General features: G+C 39.0%; 2 protein-coding genes across 2 annotated transcripts; one reads left to right on the top strand and one right to left on the bottom strand.

Annotated features, from left to right (window-relative positions):
- Window positions 1-4,502: 4,502 nt before the first annotated feature.
- Window positions 4,503-9,342, bottom strand: LOC144530236 (protein VCF1). Its single transcript, XM_078269720.1, has 3 exons — window positions 8,744-9,342; window positions 8,086-8,203; window positions 4,503-7,213 (listed from the first exon to the last, which is right to left on the bottom strand). The coding sequence occupies exons 1-3, from the start codon at window positions 8,758-8,760 to the stop codon at window positions 6,989-6,991; spliced, it is 360 nt and encodes a 119-aa protein (XP_078125846.1). The 5' UTR covers window positions 8,761-9,342; the 3' UTR covers window positions 4,503-6,988.
- Window positions 9,343-10,166: 824 nt separating this feature from the next.
- Window positions 10,167-21,295, top strand: hid1a (HID1 domain containing a). The gene is made up of 19 exons (XM_078270274.1): window positions 10,167-10,315; window positions 10,984-11,133; window positions 11,932-12,102; window positions 12,441-12,557; window positions 13,293-13,399; window positions 13,521-13,637; window positions 14,266-14,473; window positions 14,790-14,846; window positions 14,933-15,073; window positions 15,162-15,252; window positions 17,513-17,664; window positions 17,759-17,837; window positions 18,016-18,180; window positions 18,326-18,553; window positions 19,819-19,970; window positions 20,049-20,135; window positions 20,220-20,311; window positions 20,397-20,555; window positions 20,637-21,295. Exons 1-19 carry the CDS (start codon window positions 10,250-10,252, stop codon window positions 20,698-20,700), a joined length of 2,403 nt encoding a protein of 800 aa, XP_078126400.1. The 5' UTR covers window positions 10,167-10,249; the 3' UTR covers window positions 20,701-21,295.
- Window positions 21,296-21,372: the final 77 nt, after the last annotated feature.

The raw sequence follows: 21,372 nt of genomic DNA, 5'->3' as shown, positions 1-21,372 counted from the left end.
GCTGTGTGGGAGAGAAAAAGGAGAAAGCAGAATAAAGTTTGGTCACCACGGCATTGGTTTCATGTTTATCATCAATGGAGGAGGAGGAGGAAGGGATGGTGACTGAGTGGCTACTAGCCCAACAGACATGATAGATGTCTTTAATAACCGCTGGCTGCTTTTTTAGTGTCCTCCAGGATTTGCTGTTATTAAGATCTAAGTCTTATTATGAGGACCACCTCTTTCACTGACTCCCACTTCACGCTGGGCATCAGTACAGACAGTCAAAATAAACACAAAGTCAAAAGCCCCCCCTGTACTTGTGCTGATGTGGCACTTGTTGATGGTGCCGGCATGTCTCAGTCATGAGCAAGGAATATGTGGCTTCACAATCCTCAGCAGTAAGGCAAAAACAAAACATTGTGCTCTGTGATCACCTGTTGAATCAGTTAGAATAAACACCTCAAAGCCCTGTGGCCACTGATCTAACATCACCACATTACAGGGTAGATTGCAAAAGCGTGTTTAGGTCAATGGCTTTTGATGGTTTTATTAAGCATTTCCATTGAGAAAGGGAAGGAGAAAGAGAGGCTTGTTGGGAATACACATATGACCGCGGGAGCCATAAGAACTCATCACTGCTGAAAAACAAAATGAGAACATTTTATTGTGCTTCCATTTCTTTTGAAAATAACAATCACAAACACTCAGTCCTTTATTGTGTGTCTAAGTAGCTTCAAGCTTTATCACAAGCATAGATTTGGTGAGGGCCCATCTTTTATTAATTTGCAGATGAGCTCAGCTATTGATGGTGTTGGCTGCCCATGGGTTCAATTAGGATAATACAGGGAGAGGGGCAGATTATGGGCAGCTATTTAAGTGAGGGTATATCTCTTCCTGACAGTTATAGTCCAAATGCAACAAATTGCACCTTGGTGGTTGTGAGCGGCGCCACATCAGTCCTCTGGTGATGAAACATGCCCGTGTGGCAGGTCAGCCGTGTGGAGACGACACCAGGCTGTGTGAGCCATGTAGCCTGTCCTCTCTGAGCTAACAACACCGGCCTGAGTGCAGCCTTTTCCCATTCAGTTAATAGGGGCCATTTAGAAAACAGCGGTCTATATGGTGGTGCGCTGAGTGCATGCTCTACCCAGCCGACCCTAAACAGTTCCACTTAGCACGACTCACTCTAAACTATTGCACTTCTTCTATCCGGCACTCTCTGGGTTGAAAGCCTGTGAGTGTTGACGGATGAACAGGGCAAAACTGAACCCACTAAACATCTCATTTTCCAAATACAAGACAGGGTGTGTGTATCTTCTCACTAGCAACCATAAAAGGAGGAACGATTGTGGCACACACGTGGGACGAGAAACTGTTCAGAGCATTTCTTTCTGTTTTCTGGGGTGAACATTTATTATGATTGATCGGGGCCTTCACTGTAACATTGTTGTGCAATGAAAACAGTCTACTGTACATTGTCTCTGGAGCGCATTGTGTGAAGTTGAATAGGGAAGCCATAAGGTGGAACTGGAGACACTGACCCAAGCATGCCGAGCCTGTCGGTTATCTTACTTTTCTGCTCAGTCCGTTCAAAGCATTCAAACAGCAGACAGCTCTATAGAGTGGCTGGACTGTTTGCTTTCTTTTTCTTAGGGAAATGTCGACTGTTTCTCAGCTGCATTGGGGCTGCATGTTTAGGCTACAGTCAGTGAGATAACCCAGTCCTACTCTCCACACCCTGACAGCAACAGTTGGGGAAAGAGTGAGCACTCACATGAGCAGTGTACAGTAGGTTGGCTCATAGAAGAGAAGCAAAAAGATCCTCCTCTGTTTTTGTTTTTACTCAAGAGCAGGTTGTTTCATTCCGAGTGCTGTGCCTTTATAGCCATACATTTTGTATTTTAACAACCTCTGTCCTCAACTTTAGTCAACTGGCTTGCTCTGCCACTATAGATTAAGTGCCAAATGTAGAAAGTAGTAGTGTATACTTTCACAGAAAACACAAAACATCTATCACAAATCAAGAAAGAACAGTTTAATCTGTCAACATGGCTGTAAAAGTGATGCTAAAGGTCGATTGCAGGATGACAAAAGGATTTGCATAAATGCATTAAACATCCCAATATCACCTGAATCTTAATTCCTGACCTGTGAAGTACTTCATCATCCTGACCCACTAACCCTTCCCTCTCCTTGTTTGCCGGCCACTGCTTTCCCCATTCCCTGCTCCAGCTAGGCCGGGGCAATAGGGCACTGCTAATTTGCTTGGTTGGTCATTAATTCTTCGGATGGCCATGGGGGCAGCAGAGCAGGCAAGCTTTGTTGTTTGATGTTTGGCGAAATAGTGGTGGGGAGGCAAAGCAGATGTTTGTGTTGGCTGGCGAGGGAAAGCTGTATACTTGATGCCAACCCAATCACCATCTCATGCTAGGCAACAGCTGCCCAAATACATTTTAGCCAAAGTCTGGCAAAGAGAAGCAAGGGTGACCAGATCAGCTTTAGCTCGCTATTGCTTTATTTTCTCAGGCTCCTTTAGCCCTGAAACATTCCATATTTTAATATACCAAAGCCACTCACACTTGAAAGACGCACCAGTTTGTCTTTTTGTTTGAGATTATTCTATTCGAAGCTGAAGATGAATCAGACAGTGATAAATCTAAAACATGGTGCAGTTTGTCTGCTTGTCTGTTTGTTGAGTGTAGCTGATGTTCATTATGCTTTTGCCTTTAAGGAGCGATGGGAATCTTAGCAGAGAGGACACAAAGAAAAGGAAACTAAAGACTAACCCAGATTTTTTTCGCTGGCCACAGTAAAAATATAACAATGTATGCACATACATAGACCCTAGAACAAGGACAGTTCATTTAACTCTCTCCTGCCTCTCCACTCAACTGATATGAGCCATTTATCACCACCAACCTTCATATCTATGTGCTGCCCAGAAAGGACAGTGTTAGTGTGTGTGTGTGTGTGTGTGTGTGTGTGTGTGTGTAAACTGATTAAAGATAAATATCTTCTACATAGCCAACACGTTTTGACCCTGTTGTAGAATTCCCCCAGCTTTTATGAGATGCAGACTGCAAAGGAATACAGTTTGTGTCCAGCTAACACTCAGTATGTGCTGCCCTCTACTGCTCTTTTCATGAACATCTGGACTCAGAACATCTGCTGTTGAGAAAATACACTATGCATGAGCTTAACAAGTGCTTGTATCAATGACTTTTTACTCTTTGTCCTGTATAAATAAAAACTTATCGTTATTTTGTGTCTACTCAAACTGTGGCAGTACATGCATTCACATGTATCTATCTTTTCTAGTAAAGCGTTGATGTTTTTACACCTTAAAAAGGTTGCCATTTTAAACAGTGCATGCAAAAGAATTCAAGTGTTTATACAGATATATCTGTATAAACAGACATACATATATCTAGTATGTTCCTTGTTGAAAACTGATTTTTACCACAGCATAAGTTACCAGAGCACATACACATATATATATATATATATATATATATATATATATATATATATATATATATATATATATATACTCTGGTAACTATATATATATATATATATATATATATACTATATATATAACATATATAAATTAACTAATAGGGCACTATTGAGGCTTCATTGAATTTGCATTTTGGGATAAATTATTTCTTTAATATGCGCTAAAGATTTTCTCAAACAGAAATTTAGATTATCCAGTAAAATATCTATCCAAGATGCTAATTGCATCCTCACCGCCTTAATTACACAGCACTTGCCTGGCTCTAATGTGATGTGTGCTTCAAGATACAAAAGGCTGCTCATCATAACAAACATACCTCAGATGGTGCTAAGATGAAAGGTTCAGTTACAAATCACTAATTGTCCCTCTCGATATGTCGCTGTACTGCATGTTTCAAGATAATGAGAAGGCATGCACCTGGGGGAAAAAAAAAGTAATCTCTAACTTAGTAGAGGTGGAGCGAGGGAATCAAAGGAGGCGAGTAATGAGGACCTACAGTGGCCGGCGAGGTAACCGTGGTTACGTGTGGTGCATTAATGTATGTAATCTGTTACTGTGTCTGTGACAAGACAAGGACATGTAGTGTGCTAATTAAAGAAACCTTTCACTGCTCCTCGCTTAGACACAGGTCATATCTCATTAAAATGATGGTCTTAATGCATGGGGAGTCATTCATTATTGGCCATTTGGATGAAAAAGGGAGGATATGGGGATGGAGGGGATTCCTGTTTGAACATACAGTACATAGCATGCAAAGCCAGGTATTTTTCTCAGAGGAACAGTATGATTAGACCCAGAACCTTCCAGATCCTTCACCATGTTAGATAGATATATATATATATATATATATATATATATATATATACATATATATATATATATATATATACATATATATATATATATATATATATATATATATATATACATACATACACACACACACACACTTTGTTTTAAAGGCTAAATGTAGCTTAATAAAAAAAAAAAGAGTAAATAATGCCTTTGTTCAAAAACAATTTTTATTTCTGAAATGAAGGGGTATTTACAAGAAAAAAAGAGTCAATGGCAGGCTAATGTCATGTACACTACTAAATACAAAAAATATATCATTGAAAAAAAAACCACTTCTTCAAAATGCTTTCATTGCTGACACATTAGTCTGAGAAAACTAAAACAGCCGAGCTTCCTCCTGGGACGAGGCTTCAGCAGTGAAACCAATCCCGCTTTAAGAAAAAGGAGAGACGCACAGCCGTAGGGTGAGTGCTTGTACCTGGATGGTTAGTGCACAGGGACACACATACAGCAACCATTAAATGCTAGTGCACAGGCACAAAGGCTTGTCTGCAAATAAAACAGCATTTTAGTGGCTCCAGTGATATTGCAAACAAAGCCTAAGGAATGTCTTTTTGTTCCTAAAGGCTTTACTGTGACCCCCTCCCGACAGAAAGAACTACATTTTCCTACATGCTCAAATGCCACATCAAACAGCCCTCCACACAATCAAAAAAAGATCAAGAAAGTCTAAAAGGAGTATGGGAGGTTGTAGAGTTTATGGGTGTCACCGTCGTTTTGTTTTCTCTTTGTGATCATGATAAAACAATGAGATTTGATTATGAGTGTACGTCAGACAAATTGAGAAGTTAAGGTTACTTTATCACCTTTAACTGCTTAATTTATTTGACCTAATCTCATAAAAAAACTATATTCTAAATGATTCTCTAATGATCTCGACATAGTAAGCTTTGTTATCATGATCAATTTTGACATTAATCAAATTGTATTCTGATGATTAGAAAAGTAATGCCAGATAATGATCTATAATCCATACAAATAAGATAATGTCTACCTGAAATTGCTTTGTGTCCATTATGTTAACTTTAATAACTGCTGACAACGCCAGGTGCACCCTCACTCCCTATAAGGGGAATGCCAGTGGTAGTGATAGAGGTAGTACGTGAAAATCAGCGAAAACCAGATATCACGATATTCTTGACCAAATACCTCAATGTCGATATTACGACGATATTGTAGGGTTGACAATTGGTGCTTTCACAAAATATCTTCATAATTAGATTTTAGATAAATGATCATCAATAATGTGAATATAATGACCAAGAGGTTAAAGGCAAAACATAGAATTGTGAGAACAGTCTTGTAAATTTGGAAAATTACATCACTTTACTGTAATGCAGCCTTTAAAACCAGGAAAAGACAAAACCATATTATGATATCCAAAATCTAAGACGATATCTAGTCTCATATCACAATATCGATACATTGGGCGGGCCTGGTAATATTACATGCACTCTCTCTTTAGTTGTAATTGCATCAGTTTATAAGAATAGTTAAATTCTGATGTCAAATATTAGCAGTGACATTTGATTATAGAGGATTATCCCCATGTCGCAATTTACAGCGTTATTTAATGATCATGACTGGAGGGGTTATGTTATGTCAAACCTAAGTGATCACAAGAACACAGGGATTCTTATGTCGAGATCGTGAAATAATCGGTATATTCCATGATCAGGAAAAATGATAGCTAGATAGCAACACCTACAGTATCCATCCCACTGCCAAGGCTGCAAAATACTTTAATAATCAACTATGTTCATAAAATGCTTATCTGCATCAGGAATAATAACCATACTGTAATAATTGTTAAATATAGGATAAATGAGCCACATTTTTATATATCCAATTATGTGCAGTAGTTGATGGAAAATTAGCAAGTGTTCAAAATTTCCAATCTTGCAGTATTATGAAATCCAAACTGGGCTAAAACCGAAACCCTTCTTCCATCGCCTGACTTTCCACTAAAATTAACTTAAATCTAAATAAACTAACAAAATAAGGACAGAAAACATAACCTCAAAACCTCCTTGGCCAAGGGAACACCATGGCTTCTACAGGTCCCTGTAAAGGAGTCCCTGTCTGAACATGAAAGCAAATGAGCAGTCCAAGACAAGTGCAAATCCTCCCTGAGACTGGTCCATGTACTTACACAGACATCAGATTCAGCATTATACAACCCAAGTACCCTACTATGAGACTAAACGAGTCACACTGACCGGCCTAAAATTGTGTTTGGTGCCATTTCTGCAGCTTCAGTAGCACTGTTTTCATACAACATTTAAGACAAAACACAGGGATTCATCACCATCATCAATCAGTCACAATAAGGCTCTGAGAGCAGCATGTAAACCAGACTGGTCAGAAATCAGGTGGATCACAAAAAATGTTTAAGTTGATCACACAGTTATTATTGCTAAAATGATTATCAGTTTTGATTTATTTGAATAATGAACCCCCCCCCTTCCAGATACCTGACCAGGAGCTGGTCTCTATCCACAGATATGTAGAGCTGCAAGATATCACAGTAACTGGAGATGGGAAGAGCTGAGTGAAGTGAATCAGCATGTGGTGCTCTGGCATCCCTCAGGGACTTGGTCCTCTGGTGGCCGACAGAGAGACATTAGGTTGTCATGTGTCTCTAAGTTGACATCGGCTCTGCAGGCTCTGGAAGTGGGCATGCTTCAGGATGCGGTTGATCTGAAGGTAGGAGACCAGGTTTGTAGGGCGGGCCAGTTCGGGGGAGTCCCCTGAGCTGAGGGGACTGCAGGGGCCCACAACACACTGACTGCTACAGCTCCCAGCCGCATGTTCTGGACTGCTGATGCTGCTGCTGCTGCTCTCACTGTTGGAGGACTGAAAAGCAGATGTCAACATTATGTTATGTGCTAGCTACTGGAGATATGAATGTCAAAATCCATGGTTGTTTTGTCTAGATAAATTAAAAGCCTTACAACTGAAATGCTTTGGGGTAAAGCACGCCAAAAGTAGACAAAAGTCATTAGCCATGATGCCTCGAAATAGAACATAGGCAAAGGGTGCTTTGTCGCCTACCCGGTTTGGTGCAGTTCAATCAAACTCTTTCGATATTGTTCAGTTTGTTTATGCTGGTTTGAAAGCTGTCTCTCTACCGAGATGGCTTAGAAATGGGGGTCTCAGTCTGCTTTCAATCAAACTTGTGGTGTGAGCAATAGTAGATAGTAATTTGAGTATGAATTCAAAATATAAACTACTATTACATCCATCTGTTGAGAGTGGGACCTGGCATGAAAGTGATCTCCTAAACAATCTATATTTAGGTAAGATTATTTGGCAAAAATGGTAATGTATGAATGTCAGTGTGCGAGTGTGGGCATTTTTCCTGATACAAGTCTTTAAGGTCTTTACCCAATCAGACAGTAAAAAGTAGTAAAAACAGATGGGATAATATTAAGGTACAAGATGCCATTTTAAAATCCTATTTCTCACTACTACTATTTGACACCTGAGATCCAGTTGCAATCTTGACTAATATATCTCATAACTACCCATTTCTTTGTGAGCTCACTGTGACCAGCAGCTAATAAGGCAACAATTCATCTTTTTTTTGGGGTTTGGACAAAGTCAATCGTGTCAACATCTACCAAAAAATGTTGCTTATGAAAAGTTAGTGAAGGTCAACTGTTTGCTCAGATTGCCTACAGTTTCTTCAGTATTACTATGTCATTTCCCCTGACAGCGGTTTGTACCTCAGAGTCCCACGCATCTCGGCCTGGCTCAGGAGAGAGAGGATGAGCTCTGCTCTGCCTTTTGGCTTGAGGCACCAGGTGGCCACTCTCCTCATCACCACCGCTGCGCTGCCGTTTCCTGTTTGGGTGCAAACACAAATACAGGCATTTAAAACGCACACAAATATAAATATATATATATATCATATATATATATATATAGTATAGCTATAGGGCGCATACACACAAGTTTGGGGTCACTTAGAAATTTCCATTCCACTCCATTACAGACAGAATACCAGCTGAGATCAGTTGCATTGTTTTTTTAATCAGGGCAGCAGTTTTCAGATTACATTATGTGCTTACATAATTGCAAAAGGGTTCTCGACTGTTGTAGAAAAAAGTGGCTGATCTTTAATGCAATAGTTTCATCCAATGTTACAAAGGCACATTCTGTTTACTAATCTGGTATTATTTTAAAAGGCTAACTGAGAAAACATTATATACCATATATATACTATCACACTGCTGCTCGCATGTGTAACCACCGATCATTTGTTACATACTAGGGTAATCAACATTTTTAGATGGCTGCTGCACAGTAACGCTACTCCAACATTTGTTTCGAGCAATATCTCATCAGTTAGCGTTACATATTTGTATTGTAGGCCTCGCTTACCTGTTTTCAGTCAACATATGATGACACTAACTCAATCTCGACGAGTTTCCTTTGTATATGTTCTGACCAGACTGGAGGACCCGACCGGTTGACGACTTGTTAACGTTAGCTTGTTTCCTGTCGACCGATGGCCTATCACCTGAGTTAGCAAACTAATCTTTCCTGACTAGCCAATCATGTTGAATATTGATGTGATACTATTAACCATTTTGGCAACAGTAAAATAATAATCTGTTATAATTAACTACACAGACAATTTAAGGTAACTGGCTATTAATTTGCATAAAGACCGAGCTAGCGTTAAGCTAGCGAGGTTAGTTAAAAAGACAGTCACAAACGCTAACGTTAGGTTACAAGCTAACGTCACCGCTAGCTAGCTAATCTTCTTAGCTGATGCACCTAATTAGCTGACCACAGCACATATTGCAGAAAAATAGCCTTGTTTCTTTGATAACAATGTAACAATCTCAGAGCCAGAGCTAAAGCCCGAGTAAAATTACACCTCTTTTAGTTTAACTATTTTAGTTTAACCTAGCTAGCTAGCTATAATAGGCACAGTTAAAACCACAGCCAACCGCGGCAGTTGTGTTTACATGGCAATGCGGCTGCGCGAAGACTATTAGCTAATGGTGCTTTTACATGCTGTCGGGAAATACATTTGCATGTTGTGCTAGTAGTTGGACAATCAGAGTAGAGTTTTCTGTGGCATCAGAGATGGAAAAGATAGCGATCGCCATAGGCATGATGACCATAATGGTAATTGAAATGATGAAGACCATTACTTTTTTTTTTATAGGTTACACGTATGCAATACGGGTAAGATAATTTCGGAAAGAAAGTAGGGGCTTACGAGCAGCACTTAAAGGCATCATATAATAACAGCGATGCACGTTTTGCAGTGCAGTATAAGAAAGCTGCTAAATTAACTTGATTGATAATTGTTAGTTTAGTACCATGCGTTTATTAATTGGTTTCTGCTATACAAATTTAATTTGTCTTAATTTGACAGTAATCGACAAATATTGTTTCCTGTATGACAATGTTAATTTCCCCAAAAGATGTCGCTGTTTGCAACAACGGTTTTATTCAATACATTGCAACTGAATGTAATTATTTGAAAATATCGAACTGTGTCTTCATAAAAAACAGATCTACAATGTAACAGAAAGTGAGCTGCAGCCCATCTCCCCATAAAACCGTTATGGCTATTTTATAACAAAGTCTGGAAAAATGTCCATCCTAAGGAAATTAGAACAAATTATAGAGTCTTCAGCCTATACTGAAGGTAAAAATGCTGGAACAAAACATCCAATCTGACTGAATGGTTGACAGCTTCACAACCCGGAAGTTACACCCTATAGTGCAGCAAGTCCAGCCAGCCAATAGAGTAAAAAAAAACAAAAAAAAAAAACGCCTCCGCCAATGACTCAAGCGAAGGACTGAGGTGAGATTAACCAGGGATCCTCAGCAGCGGCGGTCCTGTTAGTATAAAGGGAAATAATCGCAATGGGCAGCACCGACTCAAAATTGAACTTCAGGAAAGCAGTGATTCAGCTGACAACCAAAACACAGGTATATGCGCGTCCATACAGCCGAATAAAGGATTAAATAGAGAGATAGTGTGTCGATGAGCGCGCCGGAGAGCATCACCGAGGAGATGAGATAACGCGGATGATGTGGTACCAATAAGCGAAAAGTCTCATGTTGCATGCGCGTTTTTATACTCACAATCATTTACTTAGCATAATCGAAATGTTTATAAGGTCGGTGTAGAAAGGCTGCATGCACTGTAGGCTACTCCAATATGTCGTATTTGTCATGGATTAAATAATGGTTGGTTCTGCGATGCGGAATACCATCATTTTTCTTTATTCTGGCTGTTAATGATTAGTTTTTTTTAATTATAAAACAAGCAATGGCGTAGCTAAATCAAAACTGATGACGTAGATTGGCTGTGACCACGTTTGCAGATGCGGCAGGTGGACTGTGCTTAGACCTGTGTGCCAGATAATGTTTTCTCACTGCTGCTAGAATTGAGGTTGTGTTTACATTGCCATTAGGTAGGCCTTGGATGAGCTAGAAGACCAAACAACCTTGTATGCGTTATGATGAAAAAGTGCAACATTATATTTGAATGCAATGCAAGATTAATCAGGTCATTGTATTTCAAATCTCAATGCCATGAAATGCTCCATTAGGCTCAGATATATGGGAATGAAAACTAAACATATTTTCTACAGCCAGTGGAAGCCACAGACGATGCCTTCTGGGACCAGTTCTGGGCAGACACCACCACCACGGTCCAGGATGTTTTTGCTCTGGTGCCAGCTGCAGAGATAAGAGCTGTTCGAGAGGAGTCCCCCTCCAATTTAGCAACCCTCTGCTATAAGGTACACACTGTATGAACTGTTAATGCATCTGTGTAATACAAACTTGTTTATGAGATGTGATTGCACAGGGACACTCCTTGCTTTGAGGCAGCATCATGGAATATGGAATGTTGTTTGTTCGAGCACAGCACAGGAGTCTGTCAGCAAGGCACTGCCTCATGCTCTCAGATGTTGGAATAAGTGAGTCAACTCCCCTTCCTTTCCCTTCACTTCCCGTCTCTTGGTACCAGCTTCCGTTTGAAGCCGCCTATCAGAAACTAAACAGACATACAGTACAGGGTACTTACAGCCTAATTAAATACAGAGAATGAGACGAGAGCCCCTGAAGCTGATTCAAAGTGATTTGTTACCTATTTTTAAACCCAGTCTGCTCCATGCTGTTGATTACATTTAGATAATGAGTAGTTTTCAAAAGTAAATCTTCAATATGTCCCCATATCATGTAGACATCAGTGTACTTCCCAGTGTAAATGATATTAAGTACTTCAATGAACAATTTATGAGATGCTGCAGTTTATTGGTATCTTTGTTCTCCACAAACAAAATCATTAGTGTCATAGTGTTGATGGTATAGTGAAAGAATATGATATTATAAGTGGATGTAATGAAACAAAACTAAGGTGCTTGTTATGGTACTGTGCATGTTGACTGGGTAATTCCTCATTAACCGACTGCAACTGAAAGCAACAGTAAGAAAATAGGAAGCAGGGTTGTAGAAAATTGGACTATTAAAATTGGTTTCCATACCGCACATGCTCACTCTCACGTACCTCCTGATCATCTTTCTTTTCTCCTCAGGCCGTGGAAAAGCTGGTGCAGGGTGCGGAGTCTGGTTGCCCCACAGAGAGGGAGAAGCAGGTGATCCTGAACTGCACACGCATCCTGAGTCGCATCCTTCCCTACATCTTTGAGGACCAGGACTGGAGAGGATTCTTCTGGTCGACCGTGCCTGGTGCTGGGCGGGCTGGGGTGAGTGGGCGCAGGAAATGAAAACCTACTTGCAAAAACCATGAAGACAGGTGTTTTAATCACTCCTCCTAACACTTTTTATCACACAGTGTTGCTGAAATCTTAATTCGAGGTTTAAACACATATCATTCACTCAGTTGATCAGCTAAATTGGTTTCCTCATTCCAGATGTTAGGAGGTGTAGAGCAAGCAGGAAATATCAGCTGTACTGAGCCCTTTGCTTCCAGGCCATGAACACTTTTTCCATTTTACAATTTAAGTAATTTCTTTCAATGAATGCTAAAGAATAATAGTTATCATCTGAATCTAGTCTCATACATTATGTCCATCCTTTCCAGACAGATGAGCTGGATGATGATGACGGAGCTCGACCACTGGCCGAGTCGCTGCTCCTGGCTATCGCTGACCTGCTCTTCTGTCCTGACTTCACGGTGCACAGCCATAGGAGAGGCCCCGTGAGTACCCAGTGTCCTGTCACTTATGCAAGTGTAGTCACCTCATCACCATTCAGCAAAATTAATAATTGCTGACACATTATGATAATAGCTGGAAAATGGTTGGAAAAATGGAAACATTCTACTAATACTATTATTTACTACTAATATACAACTATTTTGATCGTTAAAGATATTTTTTTGAGCACTGTTTCCTTCTTCCGGGTATACCGTTGCCCAACTAACCTGTCACTGTAGTTTCCATGAAGACTAGAAAGAGATCATGACTGATGAAACCCTGTCAGTCTCACCAGAATGAATCGCTCATCCCTCATGAGCAAGACAGGAATGTTGCACGTCAGACTGAAACTTTATTTACAGTGAATGCTCTTTGGGTGTTTAAACTTCCCTAGTAAACTGTAATATACTATGCTGCTCATTATTTCACCATCAGTTTCCTCGCTATACTGGATCATGGAAAAAACGATCAGATACAGTTCCTAAAGGAAGTTAAAAAAAGTGAGACTTTTTCAGAAAAAGTCACTTAGTTGCCAAAACTAAACTATACCTCTACTACACAGATCAGAGAACACTTAGACTACAGTACTAAACAGCCTAATATGTCATTTAGGTTAGGGGACTTGTTGGAGAAAGTATAGACGATAATTTCCCATGTGATTGAACAAATATTCTGAGAAATGTTAATCCTGCACTTTAATTAAAATAATTTATGGATGTTTTTGCGACCACATCCAGGACTCGGTAGAGAACATGCAGGCTATAGACAGCTGTGAATACATCTGGGAGGCAGGGGTGGGCTTTGCACAGTCGCCCCCTCTAAACTACATCCATGATCTGAATAGGTAAGTCAGCCAGGTGCATGCCTTGGCACCATCTGTAGCACTAACATGCTTTACTCTCATATTTTTACGTGTTTTACTCTTTTCTGTCCCCCTATGCATTTTTTTCACTGATCCTCTTCAGGACAGAGTTGCTGAGATTGTTACTAACCTGCTTCTCTGAGGCCATGTACCTGCCTTCTTCATCGGACAACAATGTCCTCAACCCTTGGGTGACATTCTTCTGCTCCACAGAAAATAGGTAATGGGCAAATGTAGGCACATTCACAGATATATGGACAAGCATGTGATGATGTGCATCCATCCAACCGTCAAGTGAATTTCTATTAGACTTTTTTAATGACACCTGATGTAAAACTTTGATTGGATTACATTAATGCGATTGGCTTAATTAATAAATTAATGATTAATCATTAATTTATCCTTGGCAGAGTATGCACGAGTTGGTGTTTGACCCAAAAAAACAAACAGTAATCTGGTCCAAGGTCCACTTACTAGTTTTTTTTTTCAGCTTACAACCACATTTCATGGTCTTCATCACAAGTTGAGTTTGCTCAGTGATCATGGAGATGGCTTGTAGATCACTTGTCAGTGAGATGTGGATGAAATTTCCTAAATAAAAGCTTATAAGTGGAGCTTGAGTTAAGATATCTTTTTTTGTCAATCTACTGATTCTATATGTTATGCTTACACATTATTTTAAATAAATGTAGATATTATGCGCATATGCATTTTGATAACATTTCTGTATTGACTAAAATATGAGAGTTCATTACAAATTACAGTATATTATAATTTTCATTAAAATGTTTTGCATGGATAAATTCTTGCACGATTCTCCAACATGGTCTTCATGTCTTTTTCCCTAGACATGCACTGCCGCTGTTCACCTCTCTGCTGAATGTGGTGTGTGCCTATGATCCAGTGGGCTACGGCATCCCGTACAACCACCTGCTCTTCTCCGACTACCGGGAGCAGCTGGTGGAGCAGGCTGTACAGATCCTCATTGTGACGCTGGAGCATGACGGAGGAGTTCCCCACCGGACCCCCTCCCCATCCAGCATGGAGGAACAAGAGGTACCAGGACACCAAAACCTGCTCAAAGAAATCAATCCCGATGACTGTATAGCATGTAAAATAAGATAGACTTTATTAATCCCACACTGGGGAAATTCCTGTGCTACAGCAGCTCAAAAGAAAAATGTACACACATCAGAATAACACAAATACACATTAAGTAGACATAGGAGAAAAAATATACATAAAGTATAAGAAATAGAAAAAATTGAATTTACAATATTATATTTACACAATAAACACCCTTATATAAACAGACAGTATATAAACAAAAATGTGTTTAATATTATTCAAATACATCTTTTTCTTTGTGCAGTCTGCAGGCCCTGAGAACCTGTTTGTGAATTATTTGTCAAGGATCCACAGAGAGGAGGTATGCCGATTATCATTTCTATAAAATACATGAAGATTTTCCCTGTAAAGATATCAAAAGGACGCCTTCTGTCTTTCCAATGGCAGGATTATGACTTTGTACTGAAGGGCTTAGCTCGTCTGCTGACCAACCCTTTGACTCAGACTTACCTGCCTAACTCTACCAAGAAGATCCAGTTCCACCAAGAGCTGTTGGTTCTTTTCTGGAAGCTTTGTGACTTCAACAAGGTTAGAACAAAGAACTAAAATTAAGAGTTTCTTTGATCAAGAGTGTGTGCTTTTATTAAACAAAATCTTGTTTGTGTTCTACCGACAGAAGTTCCTGTTTTTTGTCCTGAAGAGTAGTGATGTGCTGGATATTCTGGTTCCTATACTCTTCTACCTGAATGATGCCAGGGCTGACCAGTGTGAGTCACGTCCCAGTGTTATCAGTTTTCTTGCACCCAACAAGCTTCTACTATATGGGGTGCCGAATGTAAAAGTTCGGTTACAATTTTTTAGCTGATACATTTTCAACATTTAGCTAACTTTCCTCACATTTAGCACATTTTCCTCACATTTGAGACAGAAATTATATATATATATATATATATATATTATATCTAAATGTTAAATCTAAATGTTATATCTAAATCTAAATGTTAAATATATATCTAAATGCTAAATCAAATTTTTATATCTAAACGTTAAATGTTATATCTAAATGTGTCACCAAGTGTAAAGCTAAATATTTAGAAAATATTCAAATCCCCAAGGAAACCACGCCCACTGCGGTGGCTTCAAATCGCGCTGCACCCAGTGATGCCCCAGCAAGGGGTATCTCTGCTGTAGCCAGTGGGTACTTGGAAAGATTGTGGAGCAGCTTAACTAATCAAAAATACTAACTGAATTATGATTGACTTAAAACAATATATCAGCTAAAACAGCTCAACACATATGTTAAAACATACAGCGAAGTAATCAGTGGTAGAAAAAAAATAGGTAAAAGTGGCCTACTGACTTAGCTAACAGTTGAAATGATTAGCTAAAAGTAATGGATGACTTTTGAAACATTAACCACACTTCAAGTAAAAGGTCTAGTTAGTAGAATTTCTGATCAAACCAACCTAAATGTTTACAGTTCAATTGCATGAAAATGTAAGAATATTCACTTTAATATGATAAATAGTGTGAACACATTGGGAATTGATAGGGGGGGGTGGTATGTGAGTTTATATGACCGGGCTGTGGGGGAACCTCAGACCAGAAAGGTTGGAAAGCACTGATCTACAGTATTTTTATATTATTGACCGACCAGTATATAACAGACATGCCTTAATAGTTGTGTTAATCACAATACCGTTGTTTGAATTACATATCTCCGTGTGTGACTAGCGTCATCCTTCCCAAGCAATCTAACATTAGCCCAGCATGGCTAAAGTCCAGCTATGCATTTAACATATTCATCCGAACACAACTAAAATGTCACAATCCAGCCACTTGTAAGAAGTTTGTAATACTGGTTACATAGCTAGTTATCGTGTTTTATTAACCTTAATTCTGTTTGGCAAGGCTATATTTTATTGGCTTGCAAAGTAGCTATCCGTTGCTAACGCTAACGTTAGCTAGCCAATTTATGTCAAAAAGCAGTAGCTAACTAATGTTACTGCCAAGATATGGTTTCATTGTAAGACAGTGTAAACACATGACAACACTTGACGAGTCTTGCAATACCTCTCTGGTCTCTAGTGAAATCATATCTTGGCAGTAGTTAGCTAACGTTTCAGCTTTTTGAGATAAATTAACGTTAGCAACGGATAGCTCCTTCGCAAGCTAATATAGCAACATAATTCAGGTTAATAGAACACGGTAATGTAACCAAAGTATTGAAAACTACTTACATGTGGCTATAGTGTGACAGGCCTACTGCTGTTCAGTCTCGCATTGCGAGACCTAGCTAACTTAGCTAGTTACAGTGCTGCGAGGCCTGTTCAGATGACATGTCGGCTGCAGTGTGTGAGCTAGATTGCTTGTGAAGGACGTTAAACACACAAGGGGATATGTCAAACAAAACAACGGCATTATAGTAAACACAAATATTAAGACATTTCTGTGATATAAGTTAAGTTTACTGTACCAACAGGTGTTGACTGAAAATTGCGGTGCAGCGCGATTTGAAGCCACCGCAGTGGGCGTGGTTTCCTTGGGGATTTGAATATTTTCTAAATATTTAGCTTTACACTTGGTGACACATTTAGATATAACATTTAGATTTAACATTTAAGATTTAGATATATATTTAAGATTTAGATATAATATTTAGATATATATTTAAGATTTAGATTTAGATATAATATTTAGATATATATTTAAGATTTAGATTTAGATATAATATTTAAATTTAACATTTAACATTTAGATATATATTTAAGATTTAGATTTAGATATAACATTTAGATTTAGATATAACATTTAGATTTAGATATAACATTTACATTTAACATTTAGATATAATATATATATATAATTTCTGTCTCAAATGTGAGGAAAATGTGCTAAATGTGAGGAAAGTGAGCTAAATGTTGAAAATGTATCAGCTAAAAAATTGTAACCAAACTTTTACATTCGGCACCCCATACTACTATGCATATACGTTTTTTTATCTTTTGATGTGTTTTATGGCTGCAGCCCGTGTTGGACTCATGCACATTGGAGTGTTCATTTTGCTGCTGCTGAGCGGGGAGAGAAACTTTGGCGTGCGCTTGAATAAGCCCTACTCCGTCCATGTGCCTATGGACATCCCAGTGTTCACAGGCACTCATGCTGACCTGCTTATAGTGGTGAGTGTCTACTATGTTACATCATGATGTTCTTTATTGCTGACAAATTAAAATACAGTTAATGCTCACAGCTGTCACTGTGTTTGTTTTGTAGGTGTTTCACAAGATTATCACCACAGGCCACCAGCGTCTCCAGCCTCTGTTTGACTGCCTACTCACCATTGTTGTAAATGGTGAATTGCTTTGGCGCCATCTGTCTGGCAATGCACACATTTTATTTGCAACATCAATTACTTAAAAGTTTTGACATCTCATAAGAAAAAAGATGCCACTTAATTAAAATAAAAATGCCTGTTATAGTTTTCTTTATTTAAGTACACAATCATCTTCCTAACATTTCTCTTTCTGCAGTGTCTCCCTATTTGAAGAGCCTGTCCATGGTGGCAGCCAATAAACTGCTCCACCTGCTGGAGGCCTTCTCTACCAGCTGGTTCCTGTTCTCTGTAGCCCAGAACCATCACCTTGTGTTCTTCCTTCTTGAGGCTTTCAACAATATCATCCAGTACCAGTTTGATGGTAAGAGAAAGCTGATGTGTAACAGAATTATGGGCTTATATGGATTTGCTTTCTCTTTTTTTGTGTAGTCAAGATCAAGGTATTAGAAGGAACTTTGTTACTTTTGCTTATTTGGTAAATCTGTCCCTCTTTCTCTCACCTCCAGGAAACTGCAACCTGGTGTACGCTATCATCCGCAAACGTAATGTGTTCCACCAGTTGGCCAACCTGCCCTCTGATCCTGCTTCCATCCAGAAGGCTTTGCAGAGGAAGAGGAAGTCTCCAGATGTAATTTCCCGCACTAGCTCACAGGAGACTGTATCCATGGAGGGCTCTCACCCTGCTGTGCCAGCAGAGCCTGGTACACTGAAGACCAGTCTGGTCGCAATACCAGGTACTGACTCTGTATGCTATTTGAATTTGAAAGTTATTTTATTTGATAGGGATGATGCAATTTTACATAGTTCCAATACAGAGCATGAAACTGATGTGCTTCACAGAGAGTTTAAATCTATTGATAATTTCCAACTCTTGTCCCTAGTCAGGCTTTTACATGTACAGTGTAATAAAAATATACAGCTTTCACTATCATAAAACCACAATACACTACATATATGGAAATACATTAAAATACACATCACACAATACACATACCATAATACACCATGGTAATTTACAGTACAATTATCTAAAAATGGGTACAGCTCTGGTAAGCTTTTTTAGCCAGCAGTTTGCAAAAAGACGTTGTAAAAGACCTTATATTTGGAATCAATTTGGATGTTACTGATTAAATGTAAATTCAGCTCATTGGTCAACTTACTGTACTTTTCATATTTTATAAAAAATACTCCTATCTCTTGACTTTGGGGTAGATGTTTGTCATGTACACAAGCATACAGTACATTAAATAGTCCCTATTATACGCCTTTTCAGTGTCATATTTGTACTCTTAGGGTCTCCTAGAATAGGTTTACATGCATGCTGGTCAGCTGGCCCACTCTGTTGTAATTGGTCAACCTAATTCAAACAAGCCATTGGGCGGGCTGTGCTTGCTCAGGCAGCACCAATGGGCAGCACATTTGAAAAACTGGACTGACTTTGTCAATCAATGACATCATTAATTGAGGAATTTTAAAACAGCGAGCCATTTTCAGTAAGTAATTTATATTCTATATCTATTACATACACAAAATATATATAACACACTAAAAGATGGGACAAATCCAAAAAAGCATAATAGGGGCTCTTTAAGCACCTGAAGATAACTATAATTGTCTAACGAAGAGGACTGACAAATATATGCTTACATTTGTAAAAAAATTATTTGTTGTAGGGCTATTTTCAGCCATGGGTTTGTTGCATTAGCATCTATTTATAGCAGAAAAAGAGTGTAGAATTAAACTCAAAATAAACTAAACTGCCTATATTCTTGTTAAAGAAGAAACATGTCACAGAGTGCAAGGGTGTGGCTCACTGATGTGTTTTTAGCACTATGGCACAGAGGAATAAGCTACAGTATATCAGATTTTTGATACACAGACAATTTTCTTTCTTGATTCTGATCTTTTCATGGGATTTGTTGACAATAAGAAAAATAAAGAAAATTACCAGACTTATATAAATAGTGATTGGTTTCCTGCAATTCATGGCTTCCTGCAGGCATTGATAAACTGACTGAGAAGTCCCAGGTGTCAGAGGATGGCACCATGGTGTCAGTTTCAAAGGGAGACCCCACACACACAGCCCACTCAGACCAAACTGCAGTCGCCGGGACCAGTGACACAGAGTCAAACTCAGGTCGAGAAAATGAAGTAAGTGCATGTGTTTGTATGCATGCATTTGTTTAAAAGCATATGCATAATAGTTAATATATTTCTTCACATTATCAGGATGTTTTCTACACTGAATCAGAAATGGAGAGAAGACGTTTGTCAAGTGCATCTTCAACATCATTTTGGTCTCCCACACAAGAATGGGTCAGTAACTTCTTTTGCCCTTATCCGATGTTGGACATTTGGTAGAATGCGTACGTGATCTGGATTTACCTTTTTTTGTCCCAGGTCCACTCCTGGAAGTGTAAACTACCTCTGCAGACTATCATGCGACTTCTACAAGTGCTAGTTCCCCAGGTGGAGAAGATCTGCATTGATAAGTATGTAAACAATTCTATATCTATATACATGTAAAAGTCTTTTTGAAATATTACCTTTTTAAAATGTGCTTACGTTTCACTGCAGGGGTCTGACAGATGAATCAGAGATCCTGAAGTTTCTCCAGCATGGCACATTAGTGGGCCTGCTCCCAGTCCCTCACCCTATCCTCATCAGAAAGTATCAGGCCAACGCAGGCACTGCCATGTGGTTTCGCACGTACATGTGGGGTGTTGTCTATTTGCGGTGAGTCAGCCATAAGAGCTGAGAATTATGCAAACAATTGTTTATTCACATTGACTAAACACTAACCTCTTGTTTTTCTAGCAATGTGGACCCTCCTATCTGGTATGACACTGATGTCCGCCTGTTTGAGATTCAGAGGATGTAGACAGAAGATTCAAAATGGGACTGTTCAACTCCAAGATTCCTCCTCCCTTCAGTATCTGCTGCTTTCCCAGTAAACCTCACTGTGTTTAACTTGCCACTGTAATCATCATCGCAATGCGTACAGCACCGACTTGGGTAGGAGAATCATTTAGATGAGTAAGGTAGAGCTATCTCTCAGACTAAGATGGGAGGTGTTTGAATTATCAATATTGTCCATAAACAACTGTTTGTACATTTAAGACCTCAAGACCATAGAATGTCTAGAGCGTTTCCTGAAGACTGAGGCTCTTGGCAGCATAGACGTGAACGAGAAAATAGTTACATTTTGCAGCCAAACTTGTTTCCAACAGAGACTTGTAAGATATCCTGGATGGCACATTATTGGTGTTTCACATTATTTGTTGTACTTGCCATACTTTGAAGTGAACTTATTATGGTTGTAGTTTGTGAAAATGTAACTCTACAGGATTTTGGAGACAATTCTACAGATTGTATATGACCAGGTTTGGATCTGGCTGTCGATGCTTACAATGCTTAATGTTGTAAATTGTATTTTACGTAAATTATCCTGAAAATATATATTGATATGCATCTAAGACATTCTGTGTTGGTTGCGTTACTGAACTGTGCTTCAATGAGGAATCTCAATTGCTGTGAAACCTTTAAGCACAAA

Source organism: Sander vitreus, chromosome 15 (assembly GCF_031162955.1).
Source record: "Sander vitreus isolate 19-12246 chromosome 15, sanVit1, whole genome shotgun sequence".
Classification (NCBI taxonomy): Eukaryota; Metazoa; Chordata; class Actinopteri; order Perciformes; family Percidae; genus Sander; species Sander vitreus.
The sequence above is the reverse complement of the archived record's forward strand: the minus strand, read 5'-3'. Positions and strand labels throughout refer to the sequence as shown.